The 14,099-nt window shown below is 51.3% G+C and overlaps 1 protein-coding gene and 1 long non-coding RNA gene across 12 annotated transcripts in view; one reads left to right on the top strand and one right to left on the bottom strand.

The window, feature by feature from the left end:
• TGIF2 (TGFB induced factor homeobox 2) overlaps positions 1-14,099 on the bottom strand; it is a 20,825-nt gene that overhangs the window by 6,101 nt on the left and 625 nt on the right. For 3 of the 11 annotated variants that reach the window (XM_081560147.1, XM_081560148.1, XM_081560152.1), the window contains exons 2-3: positions 11,806-12,013; positions 9,965-10,190 (exon numbers count right to left, since the gene is read on the bottom strand). In XM_081560147.1, coding sequence (XP_081416273.1) covers positions 9,965-10,156 — 192 coding nt within the window. In that variant the 5' untranslated portion in view covers positions 10,157-10,190; positions 11,806-12,013. Of the gene's footprint in view, positions 1-9,964; positions 10,191-11,805; positions 12,014-12,633; positions 12,903-13,000; positions 13,098-13,904; positions 14,056-14,099 lie in introns of those variants that run through there. The other 8 variants (XM_081560142.1, XM_081560151.1, XM_081560145.1 and 5 more) reach the window with 6 other exon arrangements.
• On the top strand, positions 3,763-6,433 carry LOC145533186 (uncharacterized). Its single transcript, XR_014073907.1, has 4 exons — positions 3,763-3,843; positions 4,224-4,414; positions 5,509-5,632; positions 6,225-6,433. It is a non-coding gene; the product is annotated as an uncharacterized LOC145533186 (long non-coding RNA).

Below are 14,099 nucleotides of genomic sequence, written 5' to 3'. Positions count from 1 at the left end.
AGAGAGACTTCTGTAGATAAAGGGTATGGGAAGGCTGAAACCTGATGGATTAGAAAGAGCCAGCCATATAGAAAGCTGACGGAATAATGTTCCAGAGGGAACAGCAAATGTCAAGGCCCCGAGAGGCAGGAAAGGGTTTGGTGTAAGGAACAAACAGAAGCAGGCAGGGCTGACCCCATGAGGCCAGAACACCATGGTTAACCACCAAAGCGGCCTAAACTGTTGAGTGGCCTGACCTAGTTTCCACACTGTTGGTTCTTCTCCTCAGTTCAGGTCAGTCGCTCAGTCGTGTCTGACTCTTCATGACCCCATGGACTGCAGCACACCAGGCTTCCCTGTCCATCACCAACTCCCGGAGCTTGCTCAAACTCATGTCCATTGAGTCGGTGATGTCATCCAACCATCTCATCCTCTCTCATCCCCTTCTCCTCTTGCCCTCAATCTTTCCCAGCATCAGGGTCTTTTCCAATGAGTCAGTTCTTCACATCAGGTGGCCAAAGTATTGGAGTTTCAGCTTCAGCATCAGTCCTTCCAATGAATATTCAGGACTGATTTCCTTTAGGATTGACTGGTTGGATCTCCTTACAGTTCAAGGGACTCTCCAGAGTGTTCTCCAATACCACAGTTCAAAAGCATCAATTCTTTGGTGCTCAGCTTTCTTTATATTTATAGTCCAACTCTCACATCCATACATGATTACTGGAAAAACCATAGCTTTGACTAGATGGACCTTTGCTGGCAAAGTAATGTCTCTGGCTTTTTAATATGCTGTCTAGGTTGGCCATAGCTTTTCTTCCAAGGAGTGAATGTCTTTTAATTTCATGGCTGCAGTCACCATCTGCAGTGATTTTGGAGCCCAAGAAAATAAAGTCTCTCACTGTTTTCATTGTTTCCCCATCTATTTGCCATGAAGAAATGGGACCAGATGCCATGATCTTAGTTTTGAATGTTGAGTTTTAAGTCTGCTTTTTCACTCTCCTCTTTCACTTTCATCAAGAGGCTCTTTAGTTCCTCTTCACTTTCTGCCATAAGGGTGGTATCATCTGCGTATCTGAGGTTATTGATATTTCCCCCGGCAATCCTGATCCCAGTTTGTGCTTCATCCAGCCCGGCATTTCTCATGATGTACTCTGCATGTAAGTTAAATAAGCAGAGTAACAATATACAGCCTTGACGTACTCCTTCCCCGATTTGGAACCAGCCTGTTGTTCCATGTCCAGTTCTAATCGTTGCTTCTTGACCAGCATACTGATTTCTCAGGAGGCAGGTAAGGTGGTCTGGTATTCCCATTTCTCAGAATTTTCCAGTTTGTTGTGATCTACACAGTCAAAAGCTTTGGCATAATCACTAAGGCAGAAGTAGATGTTTTTCTGGAATTCTCTTGCTTTTTCGATGATCCAGCAGATGTCGGCAATTTGATCTCTGGTTCCTCTGCCTTTTCTAAATCCAGCTTGAACATCTGAAAGTTCACGGTTCAGGTACTGTTGAAGCCTGACTTGGAGACTTTTGAGCATTACTTTGCTAATGTGTGAGATGAGTGCAATTGTGCAGTAGTTTGAACATTCTTTGGCATTGCCCTTCTTTGGGATTGGAATGAAAACTGACCTTTTTCAGTCCTGTGGCCACTGCTGAGTTTTTCAAATTTGCTGGCATGTTGAGTACAGCACTCTAACAGTGTCATCTTTTAGAATTTGAAATAGCTCAACTGGAATTCCATCACCTTCACTAGCTTTGTTCATCATGTTGCTTCCTAAGCCAACTTGACTTTGAATTCCAGGATGTCTGGCTCTAGGTGAGTGATCATACCATCATGGCTATCTGGATCATCAAGGTCTTTTTTGTATAGTTCTTCTGTGTATTCTTGCCACCTCTTCTTAATATCTTTTGCTTCTGTTAGGTCCATACTATTTCTGTCCTTTATTGTACCCATCTTTGCATGAAATGTTCCCTTGGTATCTCTAATTTTCTTTAAGAGATCTCTAGTCTTTGCCATTCTATTGTTTTCCTCTCTTTCTTTGCACTGAACATTTAGGATGGCTTTCTTATCTCTCCTTGCTATTCTTTGGAACTCTGCATTCAGATAGGTATATCTTTCCTTTTCTCCTTTGCCTTTAACTTCTCTTCTCAGCTATTTGTAAGGCCTCCTCAGTCAACCATTTTGCCTTTTTGCATTTTTCTTGGGGATGGCCTTGATCACTGCCTCCTATACAATGCCATGAACCTCCATCCATGGTTCAGGCACTCTATCAGCTCTTATCCCTTGAATCTATCTGTTACTTCCACTCTGTCTAATCGTAAGGGATCTGATTTAGGTCATACCTGAATGGTCTAGTGGTTTTCCCTACTTTCTTCAATTTAAGTCTTCTCCTGGTCCTGTCTTTTCTCTCCTCCTAGTTCATCAAGAGATTGAGCATGTAGCAGCTGCTATAGGGGGAGGAAAAGACAGGACCCCCCTCCCACACTTGCCTTGTGCTGAGATGCTGGGAACTGTGTGGGCTGCAGCAGCGTCTAACGTTCCTCTTACAGGTGAATGGACCAAAGGCCCAGTCTCCTCAGGGCTCCTGTACCAGTTTCTACCTCTGCCTATCGCCTTTCTTGGCTCATACCTTGGCAAGGCCTTGAGTACCACTACTTAGTCAAAGAGATAGCCACCTATGACCAGAGCTGGCGCCTGGAGTTGGCATGGCTCCTTGCCCAGCAGCCACACTTGCTCTACAGGTGACCCAAGGACAGCACTGGACTTCAGGTCCTGTCAGAGTGGGAACACTCCTGGGCAAGGCAAAGCCAAAGCCTTCTTGTGGCTTCTCTCCCTCTCCATTCCAGCCTAGAAGGACCTTGCCTCTGCGGTTCTCATTTCCTCCGCCTTACCTCTCTGGTCCTCTCAGTACAAGCGAGGACACACATGACAGCGGCCATCAGCTGACAGGGGAGCCCTGAGGGAGAAGGTACTGAACAGGCTAAGAGGACAAAAGAAGTGAGGACTTTGATATGAGGTACCAGGCCAGCCATCTCACTTGTGACATGTTTAATCTGCAAGCAAGCCTGGACGGTAGTAAGCAGCGTCCCCGAAGTACTACAGAGGGACCTGGAACTCAGAGATGAAAGAATCTGCCCCAAGTCACACTGCCTCCGAGTACAGAGCTGGGGTTCAAGTCCAGGTCTTTTGGCTTTAGGGGCCCTACCGTTGGTCTCATTCTCATTTGCTATGTCTTACTTAATAGAGGAACAAAATGAAGAGCTGAAAGTCATCATCGTAATCCTAAAAGCGGACACTTGTTGAACAAGACAGTAAGGAGGCTGCCAAGTTTTCTGCAGGCCAGGGTGAGCTTGGGGAGAGGGGTGTTCTTATGCTGTTCGCTTCTCAGAATTAGAAGCCAAAATGGGAGGGGCAGCTAGAGGCTAGGTGCCCATGCATCTGCTGGTAAAGCCAAGCTCCCCTCCACATGACTGCGCTGCTATTCTGAACATCTCGCATTGAACTAACTCATTTAATCTTCTACCTGGTGGCTCAGCGGTAAAGAACCTCCCAGCAATGCAGGAGACACGGGTTAGATCCCTGGGTTGGGAATATCTCTTGGAGAAGGAAGGAAACAGCAACTCACTCCTGTATTCTTGCCTGAGAAATCCCAAGGACAGAGGAGCCTGGTGGGGCTACAGTCCATGAGGTCACAAAAGAATCAGGATACCATTTAGTGACTAAACAACAAGTTTATGAGACTGCTTCTGTGATGAGCTCCATTTTATTTCAGCAGTTGAAAAAACAGAGCCCTGATCAGAGAGATTCAGTAACAAGTGCAAAGGCTGGGATGTGGTCCAAATAGCGTGGTTCCAGGCAACAACCAGGTGAAAAACTGAAGGCAGTCAGCCCCAGGCCCTTCCTCCTTGCTCAGAAGCTTCCATCTCTCTGTCTCTAGCTGCCTCCCCATCTACCTGTGCCCCAGGAGAGCACTGCACCTCTCCCCCTTATCCCAGGATGTAGCAGAAACGTGACTAGGGTTGAGAGGAGCAAGGGACCAGTGTTTCTGTTTTAAGCGTAGTCGTGTGGAGGGGAGTCTGGCTTTACCAGCAGATGCGTGGGCACCTAGCCTCTAGCTGCTCCTCCCATTTTGGCTTCTAATTCTGAGAAGCGAACAGCATAAGAACACACCCCTTCCCAAGCTCACCCTGGCCTGCGGAAAACTTGGCAGCCTCCTTACTGTCTGTTTTGTCTTCTCATCCGATAGAAATGCACAGCTGAGGGAGGCAGGGGAAGGGCCCAAGGCTCGAGTGTACCACCAGTGCCAGCTGTGATAACGGGCAGTGTGGATTTTCTGCAGCTCCCTCTGGCTGCTCAACCCAAGCCTAAGTCAGGAATAAAAAGCACGTGACTTGCCCCAACTCAAGGTCCTTGAGGCGTGGGTAGGAGAATGCCAAGGTGAATTCTATAATTGATACGGCAAAACACAGGCTGGGTGCCTGAAAACCGTCCCTACCATAAAGCAGGGCTCTGTCTGAAAGGGTGCCGCCCTGTCAGTAGTTTTTTTTTTTTTAATCAGTGGCCCAGATGAAGGACACAGAAGGAATCACTGTGGCAAATGGGAGTGGGAGGGGCACTAGGGAGCCGATGAAGGCCATGAGGATCAGAGTAAGTCTTTTGAAGGCGACGTGTGTGCTTTTTTTTTTTTTGGCTGCGTCATGCACCACGTGGGATCTTAGTTTCCCAACCAGAGATCAAACCCTGGTCTCCTGCATTGGAAGCGTAGAGTCTTAACCACTGGACCACCAGGGAAGTCCCAGGAGTGCTTTAATTTTAGTAAGTCTTTTCAGCTGTGAAAGACAGAAGCAAAAAGAGGGGAAAGAATGAGAACACAGAGAGACCTTTCCCGAACATCACGGTCCCTCCACCTGAGTTATGACTCCTATCTGGGTGCTCCTAAAGGCAGCTGGCTGTGTTAGATCACCTTAAGAGTGATTTTTAATAACTATATATTCTGCTTTATAGATGGGGGAGAGGGGAGGGAGGAATCAGGAATATGTATTTTTAGACAAGCTTTCCAGAATTCTGTCACCCAAGCTTAAGAACCAATGGTTTAGCTCACTGGTTTCACTTGTCCTAGTGGGACAAACCCCTTATTTAAACAAAAAAGCTTTACACAAAGGCTCAGAAAACACACAGATGAAAAGCCTTAAGGTGGGGAGACAGTGGTTACTTGCAGGAAGCAGCAGGGAGTCTGGCTTTGGAGCCTTTTGGAGTAAAAAGAGCAACTTCGAATGGTAAAGGCTCAGTGGTAAAGAATTCGCCTGCCAATGCAGGAGATGTAAGAGACACAGGTTTGATCCCTGGGTCAGGAAGATCCCCTGGAGGAGGGCATGGCAACCCACTCCAGTATTCTTGCCTGGGAAATCCCATAGACAGAGGAGGCTGGCGGGCTGCAGTTCATAGGGTCATGACTATGCATGCCAGGGCAGGGCCAGGCCACCCCTGGCCAAGCAGCAGGTCACTACAGCTTCGGCTCCTTTCTGGCCCAGGACAAGTACCAGAGGGACTGCTGATCCCACCTCCCGGATCCTTCAAGTCTGTCAGGATTCCAGTCAGATTCAGCTTCCTGAGAGAAGCCTTGCCTACCAGGGCAGTTCAGCTGACACCACACTGGTAATTAACTACACTGAATTCTTAGTCCTTTGAATGCCTTCCCTCCCTCCCGCGGGGGGGGCGGGGCGGGGCGGGGCGGGGCGGGGCGGCAGTGCCTGTTCTACTGTGGTGTTTCCAGGACACAGCACCAGGTCCGGCACAGAGCACACCCCCCATCAATACTCCACACGATGGAGGGAAATGGGCCCACCTCTCCCTGCCACGCTTACCTTCCCTGCCCAACAGGCAGCCCTTAGAACAGTTAGAAAGCACAGCAACACAGTGGGCTTAGAGGGTGTCACTGGGACCTGTGAAAATCCTTCACAAACGACTTTTTGCTTTTACCCTCGCAACTGCCTAGCCTGGGGGCAAGTACCAGCAAACCAGTTAGTTAAATGACTCATTGACTTGCTAATGAGATTGCTCCTGGGCCACTTAAAGGAGACAATCAAAAGGGATGTCCCTGGGGAGAGAGAGAAGCAGCTTGGCAAAATGTTGATGCTGGCTGGAGCCAGGTGATGGATGCCAGAGGTGTATTTACAATATTCTCTTACTTTTGCGGTTATTTGCAAATGTTCTTAATAAATACGGAAATTTTAAAAATTAAATACAGGAAAAAGAGATGCCTCCAGGGACTGGCTTACAGCACCTTTTCCAGGTTGAGGAGCCACTGCATTTCCGTACTTCCGAAGTCCTCACTGTTGACATTTCCAACAGTTTAATCTTCGCTTTGTCACTTCAAGATTTATTTACTGAGCACCTACCAGATACCTGGCATTAAGCTAACACTTAGGCTGTATGATAAATAAGACTAGGCTTCTTGAGTTTAGTGTTCTAAAAATCATTCAGGGCTTCCCTGGTGGCTCAGAGGGTAAAGAATCCGCCTGCAATGTGGAGACCTGGGTTCAATTTCTGGGTTGGGAAGATCCCCTGGAGAAGGGAATGGCAACCCATTCCAGTATTCTTGCCTGGACAATCCCCATGGACACAGGAGCCTGGCAGGCAAAGAGTCGGACAGGGCTGAGTGACTAAGCACGGCACCAGTGACTAAGACTCCGAACTCCCAATGCAGGGGGCCTGGGCTCAATCCCTGGTTAGGGAACTAGATCCCACATGGAGCAACCAAGACCAGTCACAGCCAAATAAACCAATCAGTTTTTTTTAAAAGGGCCATCAGTCAATTCCATATGCTGACCAATCGCGGTGCTGTGAAAGCACAGAGCTCCTCTAGGGGTCAGGAGTGGGAGCAAAGGGGTCTGGGTATCTATCAGGGTGACAAGAACACAGGAGGCCGGGGATGAGGCCTGCTATGCAGACTGGTACAGCAGCCACTGAAAGGTTTTAAGTAGGGGAGTGACAGGTGATCCAGGTTGAATCAGGGTAGGAGAGAAGCCATATTCCTGAAATACTGGCTTCCCTGGTGGCTCAGTGGTAAAGAATTCACTTGCCAGTGCAGGAGACACCGGTTCAATCCCTGGGTCAGGAAGAGCCTCTGGAGAAGCAGATGGCAATCCACTCCAGTATTCTGGCCTGGGAAATTCCATGGACAGAGAAGCCTGCTGGGCTACAGTCCGTAGGGTCGCAAAGAGTCGGACATGACTGAGCGACTAAACAACAGCAGCAAATGTATAGGAACTGGCGAGATCCAACGAGTTGAGAAAGGACTATCCAAGGGGTTCCTTAGAGAAGGAAGGATCCAGCTTGGAGAAATTACCTGTTGTCAGTCAGGAAATCTGGGGTGCTGGTGAGACCTTCACACATGGGTGTACAGCTGGAGCTGCTTGGGATTCATAGTACAGTTTTCATCAAGAACGCCAGTTGGGGGACTTCCCCGGTGGCCCAGAGGTTGGGAGTCTGCCTTGCAGTGCAGGGGATGCAGGTTCGATCCCTGATCAGGTAACTAAGATCCCACATGCTGCGAGGCAACTAAGCCCAAGCACCACAACTACTGAGTACTCGTGCTGCAACCAAGACCTGACACAGTTAAACAAATATTAAAAAAAAAAAAAACATATGGTCCAGACTGCTCCTCAACTCTCAGCATGACTCTAGTGCAGGGTGGCCACCTCTGAACCCCTCCCACCAGGGGATGCCGAGATCCGGCCCTTCTGCAGAAGCCTCTAGTCTGCAGCAGCTAATCCATGCCCCAGACCTACATTTCTGTAATGCAGGCATCTGGGGTTGTGGCATCTGAGGGGCCCACGAGTTCCGCACAAGAACGGTTTGGTCTTATGTTTCCATTTTGGTCACAAGTAGCAGTGCCGTGGCCTCTGGCCACCCAGGTTTGCTCAACTCTGGAGCCAGGCAGCGCCTCTGTCTTCCTACTCATCCTAGTGCAGTCAACACACCATCCACCATTTGATATTAATGCAGTTGGATGGAATCTCATTCCTTTTACATTTCTTTACCTTGGAAAACTGGTTATTTTACAGTAGTGTATAAGAGCAAAAGCAAGAAGCTTTTTTCTTTAAAACCCAGTTTTATGTTTGTACATGCTTAAGCAATGTGATAAAAATTATTCAAGTCAACACTGTGAGGTAGGCAAGTCCATGAAAAATATTTTCTTTAAGAGAAATCAGTACATTATTCAGGCTTGAGAAATAGTGTCCCTGATAAAAAACAATTTCAAAAAAGTGTGACAGGTGGTTTAGCAGCACAGGTAGAGGCATACTGGAATACACAGCACTGGTCTCCACCCTCGGCTGCGGGAGTCAGAGCATGAGTTCCTGAGAAAACGCTTCACCAAAGTAAGCCAGGCTCAAGAGAGGTCAAAAAGAAACCAAGGGAGAAGTCCAGGAGGCCTGAGAGTTCAAGGGCCCGAGAGACAGGAGGAACAAGGCTGCGGGCAGAAGACTGGCAAGAGGCTATCCAGGTAATCCTGGCTCTTAGGCGCCTGTCTTTGGCCTGTGCTGTTCTATATCCTGTGAGTTCAAGTCCACCTCTTCTGGGAGGCCTTCTGAGGCTCCACGCCTGCTCAGAAGCCCTGCCCTCATCTCTGCTGCCATCTGTCCCAGCGGTGATCACTTCTTCCAAACATCAGTGACCGGGTCCTCCCCAAGTGTCCCATCCCAGACTAGACATTGCCTAGGGTAGGCCTGTGTCTGGATCCTTTCCGGGGTCCCAGCTCTGCCCAGCATATAGCACTTGTCGTTACACTGAGGGTCTCGGAAGTGCTAGGCAAGACCTGTGATCTAGGAGAGGATGAGAGGGAGAGCAGAAGCGACCGCCCTTGCCCAACACCTCCCAGTAAGCCTTGAATTCTTCTCGGTCTCGTGCCCTGACCTACTATCAAAGTGCTACCAACATCTCCCTTTCTCAGATGAGGAAACATGAAGCTCAGAGAGGAGGCAGTCGCTTGGCCAAGGTCCAGGCTTCCTCTTGTGGAGAAGATGGGATCTGAGTCAGGGTCTGTAACTCTAGAGCCTTTCTCATAGACAAACTCCAATTAACCACCGCCCAGCAGGTATAAAGTCAGGTGACAGGAATTCAGAGGGCTGAATACTCACTATGAGGCTTTGTAGAAGAGGGAAAACAGCTGGAAGATGTGGGAGGTTTGGAGTTGGGTAAGGGAAAGAGAGGTAGGGACTGGAGTCCATGGACTGGAGTAACGGGCCAGGAAAGAACAGAAGTGGAAGGGGGGCGGTGGGCATGGAGGTGGGCCTTTGCTAGGCTGGGGGCCTGCTTTAGGTCGGGTGTCTTACCTCAGCATCATGAAAACAGAACACACACACCTGCAGATCAGCAACAGGGACAATTCAAAGTAGCTAATTCCCCTCACTCTGACCAAAAGTGGTAACAGGCTTCTTTGAGCGTCTTCATGTTTGTGGTTTCAAGAGCACTTTCACATCCAGTTCTGAATCTCTTCCTCACAACAGTTCAGTCAGGTAGTCTAATCCCACTTTACAGATGGGAAATCAAGGTGTGGTTCACAACTCCTGTGTGGCAGAATCGGGTTTTGACCCCAGAATCTCTCCCTTCTGCCCTTTCCTTCACTGTGATTTCAAATCCTTTTTAACCAGTCTGCAGATCACCGGCTGCCCCTGGAAACCAAACTACCATCCAAGCACCAGTCTGGGTGCTTTTCACCTTCTCTTGGCCTCCTGCATTAATGATGACACCCAGACATTAATAACAATTCCCTGCCTCTTCAGAACACTCCAGAATCCGAAATCTAGCTGTGAAGTCTTCATGCAGTTGTCTTCCCGTGAGGCAGAGAGGCTGGCTATTCTCACCTGACCCAAGAAGAAACTAGGGCCCAGGGAGGGGAGGTGACCAGCCCAAGGCCACACAGCTGAGTCAGTGACAGGCCTGGGATGGAACCAGAATCTGAGTCTCCTGCGAGCCCCTGCTTACCTGCAGCACCGACAGGTTGGTCTGTCCAGAAAGGCTCAGCTTCTCCTGCTCTGAGGGGTAGGCGTTGTAGCGGTGCAGGTACAGCCAGTCCCGAAGGATCTTCACCGACTCCTTGGGCAAGTTCCCTCTGCGCTTCCTCTTGCCTGCCAGGGAGAGGAGGCCTTCCTCCTCGCCCAGGTCACTGTCTGACATGGTGTCTAGGGGCAAGGCGAGACCTCAGGCAAGCCTGAAACAGGTGACAAAGGGGATGGGGATATTATTACCACGTGCTGCCTGTGACCCTCTTCTCAGCACGTCATTAGAGCCTGGGAAGCCAAAAATGGGGTAATCGAAACTCAGTCTCAGGCCACACCAAAGCCTGGGCAAGGTAGAAGGAAGAGCCCAAAATGCCTCTAGTTCATCAGGCCAGAGAAAACTATTGAAACAAATGGCAGATCATTAATAAATAGAACCAGATAGTAATTACAGCTACCATTGAGGCCTGTTTTCTGTGCTCTGTACCGAGCACTTCCCATTTGTTATCTCATTCAGTCCTCACACATGCCCTTGTGAGGGAGAAACTAATATCATCATCATTTTATAGATAAGAAAAACGAAAGCCCAGAGAGATTCAAAAAGTCTTCCAAGATACTATGGCTGTTAAACAGTTACCATGGGACCCAGTAATTTCACGCCTAAGGTAGCTGGTTATGAAGATAAGTGAAAACCCATGTCCATACAAAACCTTATACAACATTATTCATTAATAGTAACATTATTCATAACAGTCAAGGGTGGAAGCAACCCAAGAGTCCTCCAACAGATGTATGGATAAATGAAATGTGGTCTACCCATAATACAGTAGAATATTATTTGGCCGTAAAAAGGAAGTCTCTATACAGGCTACAGTATGCAAGAAATTGCAAATATTATGCTAAGTAAAAAAACATACACTGTATGATTCCATTTTTATGAAATGTTCAGAATGGGCTGGAAGGGGATAGAAGAGTGATTGCTAAAGGGTACAAAGTTTCTTTTCCAGGTGATAAAATCATTGATTTGGGGACTTCTCTGGTGGTATAGTGGATAAGAATCCGCTTGCCAATGCATGGGAAACAAGTTTGATCCCTGGTCAGGGAAGATCCCACATGCCGAAGAGTTAGTAACTAAACCTGTGCACAACTAAGCCCATGCTCCACAACAAGAGAAGGCACCACAATGAGAGGCCCTCGCATCACAACAAAGAGGAGCACCCCCTCCACCATCCAAGGCAACTAGAGAAAGCCTGTGAGCAGCAACGAAGACCTAGCATAACCAAAAAAATAAAAGTGTAAGCTGTATGGTATGTGAATTATACCTCAATAAAGTTGTTATTAAAAAAAAAAATCTGACCTCCAGGATATGGTATGGAAGCACGGTTTGGACCCTGATAGCTTGCCCTGCCCCCATGCCTTCTTGCTTCCCAAGTCTCCCAAGACCCAGTTTGGAGTCTGGAAACCCTATCAATCTCCACACTCCTACAGCAATCCATGCAACATTTACTGTGTACCTACTGTATACCCTGCAGAAATGTTGAATTATCCCTACTGGTTGTCGCTCTGACATTCTCCTTTGTCATTTAGCCCTTGGTCTGGTCCCAGAAATCAGTGCCTCAATAATCCACGAAAATGAGCAAAGGCTGGGCCAGCTCTGGTTCCTCTAGTTTGGCTGTGTGACCTGGGGCAAGCAACCTTCCCTCTCTGGGCTTGACCTTCCTCGTCATCTGTCAATCAAAGGAAGGTGTTCCCTAGACACTCCCAACTCAGTTGCTCATACCCCACCCCCCCAAAAGTTCTCCTTTGCAAACGCAGTAAGAGATTTACATTTTTAAAACCAAAAGTTCCAGGACAAGCTGATGCCAGAATCTCAAGGCTCCTCCCTCCTCAGCCTTTTAACAGCTCCCTCGCAGTCTGGGCCAGCAGACTCTGGCATCTCCCAGGTTTTGTTTCCTCGACTTGGGCCAGAGCCCAGATATCTGGGCTGGCTAGGCCAGGCTTTCGAGGGAAGGGTCTACTCTCCCAGCCAGGACACCTGGAGGTGAGACAGGCACTGGTTAGAGATGCCACTCCTCAGCACCAACAGCAGGCTGCTTTCTGAGGTCAGGTTTCTGAGGTTTAGCTGGCCAGGGCAGTCGGGACCTGAGCTCAGGCAAGGATGCAGCCCTGGCAGGCTGTGAGTTTACCCGAGGTGATCTGCACAAATTCCACCCTGGCTGCCAGTCAAATCCCAGTCTGTAGGGTTCCAGTGGGTGGCCTGCAGAGATGACCCTGCACAGACTTCCCCACCGCAGTGTCTGCGCCCCAGCCATGATATACACCGACAAATACAGCAGACACCGTTCACAAACCCTAAGCTGGGAGGTTCGCCACATACACACCCCACACTCCCACCAAGCCTCACACCAGGCAACTCTTAACAGCACTCCGATAACTGGCACCAACCCATTGCTCAGCCCCTGGAACCCCCACGATTTCCACCGACAAATACAGCAGACACACAGTTTACAAATCCCACCTCCAGCACGAACAACTGGTACCATGCAACCAGTTCCTGGATATACGCCCACCCAAGAACTCCAAACGACTCACCCACCCACGAACTCTCAGACTGGGAAAACTCCCGACCACATCACACCAGTGATCAGTTCTTACCCTCACTGGCCTGCGGCAGCACCCTCCGGACACAACACCCGGGGCACCACTCCACGACGCCGGACCTGCAAGCACTCCCGCACCGACTTTCTGACAACTCCCTGCAGCTCTGCCGACACTCCCCCGGGCCGAGCCCTCGCGCGGCGTTCCCAGCAGTTCACACAAAGCGCGCAGCCTCCCCCGCGGCCCAGACCCGAGTCGGAGCACATGGCTCCCGGGGCGGCCGGGGAATCGGCCTGCGCTCGGGGCGCCGGCACCCCTCGCTACCCACCCCCCCGCAGCCACCCTGCGTCACACTCGGCGCTTCGGCTCCCCGCCGGGTCCGCCACCCCCGTGGGGCGGGGGCTCGGGAAGAAAGAAAACTCACGTGTCTGTCCCAGGGCAGGAAAAAGTTTGGTTCCCACCCCCCTTCCCCCGCCGCTCGGCGCTGGCTGACTCTTCGGGGCGCGGGGCCGGCCGAGCCTGCGCGCTCGGCTTTGTGCTCCGAACTCGGCCCGGAGGGGGAGGGGAGGGGGCTGGGCTCCCACCTCCGCACCGCCCCCCCCCCAGCCCTGCGCCCAGACTCCATGTTGGCCGCCCCCTGCCCTGGAGGCGGCGCGCTTCCCCTCAGAGGGAGGCTCGGCTCCGACTCGGCCTGCCCGAAGGACCCGGCGCGCACAAACTTTCTTCGGGTCGCCGGCCCCACGCGCCCCGCTCCCTTGGCCCGCCCGGGAGTGACAGATGCCTCAGAGACAGACTTTCCTTTGTTCCAAAGGAAAAGGGAACTCGCGCGGGCTCCCCGGCCCCCCCCCCAGCTCCGAGACCTTCCCGCTGCCCCCACCCGCAGCTGTCACTCTCGGGGGGCCTCTCCCCGGCTTGGCCGCGGCGGGGGGCGGGGGGGGGGCGACCGGCGGTTAGCAACGTGCACTTTTGAAACCAAACAAACCCGCCCCCCGCGCGCTCAACCCCGGCCCCGGGGCTGGGGCGGCCCTCTCCCGGGGTGGGGTCCTCGGGAGCTGGGTTCCCCCCCCCCCCGACCAAGGGGCCCCGAGCGAACTTCCTCCGGGAGGGGAAGGAGGGCGAGGGAGCCGCGCCCCCCCGTACCAGGACCGACCCCCGCCAGCACACCGCAGTCGGGACTCACAAACACACCCGAACTCACACACCCTCAATCGCACGCGCTAGGACGACGCCCCCTCCCCCGCCCGGCCGAGAGAAAGAAACTTTCCAAGTTGTCCGCGCGCCCCCCCCGCCCCCATCCGCCCCCCTCAACTCCGGCGCCCCGCACTGACTTTCCCCCAGCGGCTTTTCCGTCCACGCGGCCTCGGGCTCGGTCCCGGGCGTCCCGGCAGGGGGCGGGGGGCGCCGGGGGAGCGCGCCGCGTACCTGCCGGGCCTGACACTCTGGCCTGACAGCTCGCGGCTGGAAAGCACCTCGCGGCCTGACGTCAGATCCCCTCTCCTCCCCTCGGCGCTCGGCTCGCCCTC

This window comes from Giraffa tippelskirchi, chromosome 13 (assembly GCF_054371585.1).
Source record: "Giraffa tippelskirchi isolate mGirTip1 chromosome 13, T2T-mGirTip1v1.2.pri, whole genome shotgun sequence".
Taxonomy (NCBI): Eukaryota; Metazoa; Chordata; class Mammalia; order Artiodactyla; family Giraffidae; genus Giraffa; species Giraffa tippelskirchi.
The sequence above is the reverse complement of the archived record's forward strand: the minus strand, read 5'-3'. Positions and strand labels throughout refer to the sequence as shown.